The sequence below is a fragment of the Canis lupus genome, chromosome 23 (genome assembly GCF_011100685.1).
Source record: "Canis lupus familiaris isolate Mischka breed German Shepherd chromosome 23, alternate assembly UU_Cfam_GSD_1.0, whole genome shotgun sequence".
Lineage (NCBI taxonomy): Eukaryota > Metazoa > Chordata > Mammalia > Carnivora > Canidae > Canis > Canis lupus.
The window spans coordinates 2,360,671-2,362,960 of record NC_049244.1 but is presented as its reverse complement, the minus strand read 5'-3'; the positions used below and the strand labels follow the sequence as shown (position 1 = coordinate 2,362,960).

The 2,290-nt window shown below is 47.0% G+C and overlaps 1 protein-coding gene across 1 annotated transcript; it reads left to right on the top strand.

Annotated features, from left to right (window-relative positions):
* The first annotated feature begins 317 nt into the window (after positions 1–317).
* Positions 318–1,479, top strand: LOC608314 (U1 small nuclear ribonucleoprotein A-like). The gene is given in 3 exon segments (XM_038570262.1): positions 318–647; positions 650–891; positions 893–1,479. Coding segments are annotated over 3 exon segments (846 nt in total). The 5' UTR covers positions 318–442; the 3' UTR covers positions 1,292–1,479.
* The last annotated feature ends 811 nt before the right edge of the window (positions 1,480–2,290 follow it).

Genomic DNA, 2,290 nt, shown 5'->3' with positions numbered 1-2,290 from the left:
ACAGTGTAGGGATAGAGAGAATATACCTCAATATCATAAAAGCTATCTATGAAAGACCCACAGCAAATGTCATCCTCAACAGGGAAAAATTTAGAGCTTTTTCCCTAAGATCAGGAACAAGACAGGGATCTCACCACTGCTGTTCAACATAGTACTGGAAGTCCTAGCCTCAGCAATCAGACAACAAAAAGAAATAAAGGCATCCAAATCAGCAAAGAAGTCAAACTTTTGGGTAACCACGCGGGGAGCAGAAGCGGTGTCCTGCTTTCGCTTTGTTTCCTAGCTGTACTTCCTTCCCTGCTCTCCAGACTTCCTCCTGGAAGGAAGATCCGCATCCCCGAGCAGCTCGTTAAGCCTGCTTTAGGGTAGATGATTTGGAGAAACCCGGGGCTGAAGTTAACCTTTTCCCCCTTCTTTCAGCTCTACCTCGGCACCTCTCTCCATGGCAGTTCCCGAGACCCGCCCCAACCACACTATTTATATCAACAACCTCAACGAGAAGATCAAGAAGGATGAGCTGAAGAAGTCCCTCTATGCCATCTTCTCCCAGTTTGGCCAGATCCTGGATATCCTGGTATCTCGAAGCTTGAAGATGAGGGGCCAGGCCTTTGTCATCTTCAAGGAAGCCAGCAGCGCCACCAATGCCCTGCCTCCATGCAGGGTTTCCCCTTCTACGACAAGCCCATGCGCATTCAGTATGCCAAGACTGACTCAGATATTATTGCCAAGATAAAGGGTACCTTCGTGGAGCGGGACCGCAAGCGGGAGAAGAGGAAGCCCAAAAGCCAGGAGACCCCAGCAGCCAAGAAGACTGTGCAGGGTGGGGCCACCGCCCCTGTGGTGGGGGCTCTCCAGGGCCCTGTCCCGGGTATGCCCCCAATGACTCAAGCCCCCCCACATCATGCATCACATGCCAGGCCAGCCTCCCTACATGCTGCCTCCTGGCATGATCCCGCCTCCAGACCTGGCACCTAGACAAATCCCACCAGGAGCCATGCCCCCACAGCAGCTTATGCCGGGGCAGATGCCACCAGCCCAGCCTCTTTCAGAAAATCCACCAAATCACATCTTATTCCTCACCAACCTGCCCGAGGAGACCAATGAGCTCATGCCGTCCATGCTTTTCAACCAGTTCCCTGGCTTCAAGGAGGTACGACTGGTCCCCGGGCGGCACGACATTGCCTTTGTGGAGTTTGACAATGAGGTACAGGCAGGGGCCGCTCGCGATGCACTGCAGGGCTTCAAGATCACCCAGAACAATGCCATGAAGATCTCTTTTGCCAAGAAGTAGCACCTTTTACCCCTGCCTGCTCCTGCCCCCTGCTCTGGGGCCACCCCTTCCCCCCTTGGCTCAGCCCCCTGAAGGTAAGTCCCCCTCAGGGGCCTTCTCAGAGCCGTGTGTGAGTGAGTGGTCCCCACACAGCATTGTACCCAGAGTCTGTCCCCAGATATTGCACCTGGCGCTGTTAGGCCGGAATTAAAGTGTTTTTTTTTGAGGTTTGGTTTTTCACAAAAAAAAAAAAAAAAAGAAGAAGTCAAACTTTCACTCTTTGCAGGTGACATGATATTCTATGAAAAAAACCCAAAAAACTCCACCAAAAAATTACTAGAACTAATACACAATGTCAGCAAAGTTGCAGGATTTAAAATCAACACACAAAAGCAAGTTGCATTTCTAGACACTAACAATGAAGCAGCAGAAAGAGAAATCAAAGAATTGATCCCATTTACAATTGCACCAAAAGCCATAAGATACCTAGGAATTAACCTAACCAAAGAGGTAAAAGATCTGTACTTTGAAAACTATAGAACACTTATGAAAGAAATTGAGGAAGACACAATATGGAAAATCCACACCCATGGATTAGAAGAACAAATATTGTTAAAATGTCTACACTAAAAAAAATAAAATAAAATAAAATAAAATAAAATAAAATGTCTACACTACACAAAGCATTCTACACATTCATTGCAATCCCTATCAGCATTTTTCACAGAGCTAGAACAAACAATCCTAAAATTTGTATGGAACCAGAAAAGATTCCGAATAACCAAAAGAATGTTGAGGGGGAGAATAAAGGCTGGAGGCATCACAGTTCCTGACTTCGAGCTCTATTACACTGCTGTAGCCATCAAGTCAGTGTAGTACTGGCACAAAACAGACACATACATCAATGGAACAGAAGAGAAAACCCACAAATGGGCCCTCACCTCTATGGTCAATTAATATTTGACAAAGCAGGAGAGACTATCCAGTAGAAAAAAGAATCTCTTCAACAAATGGTGCTGG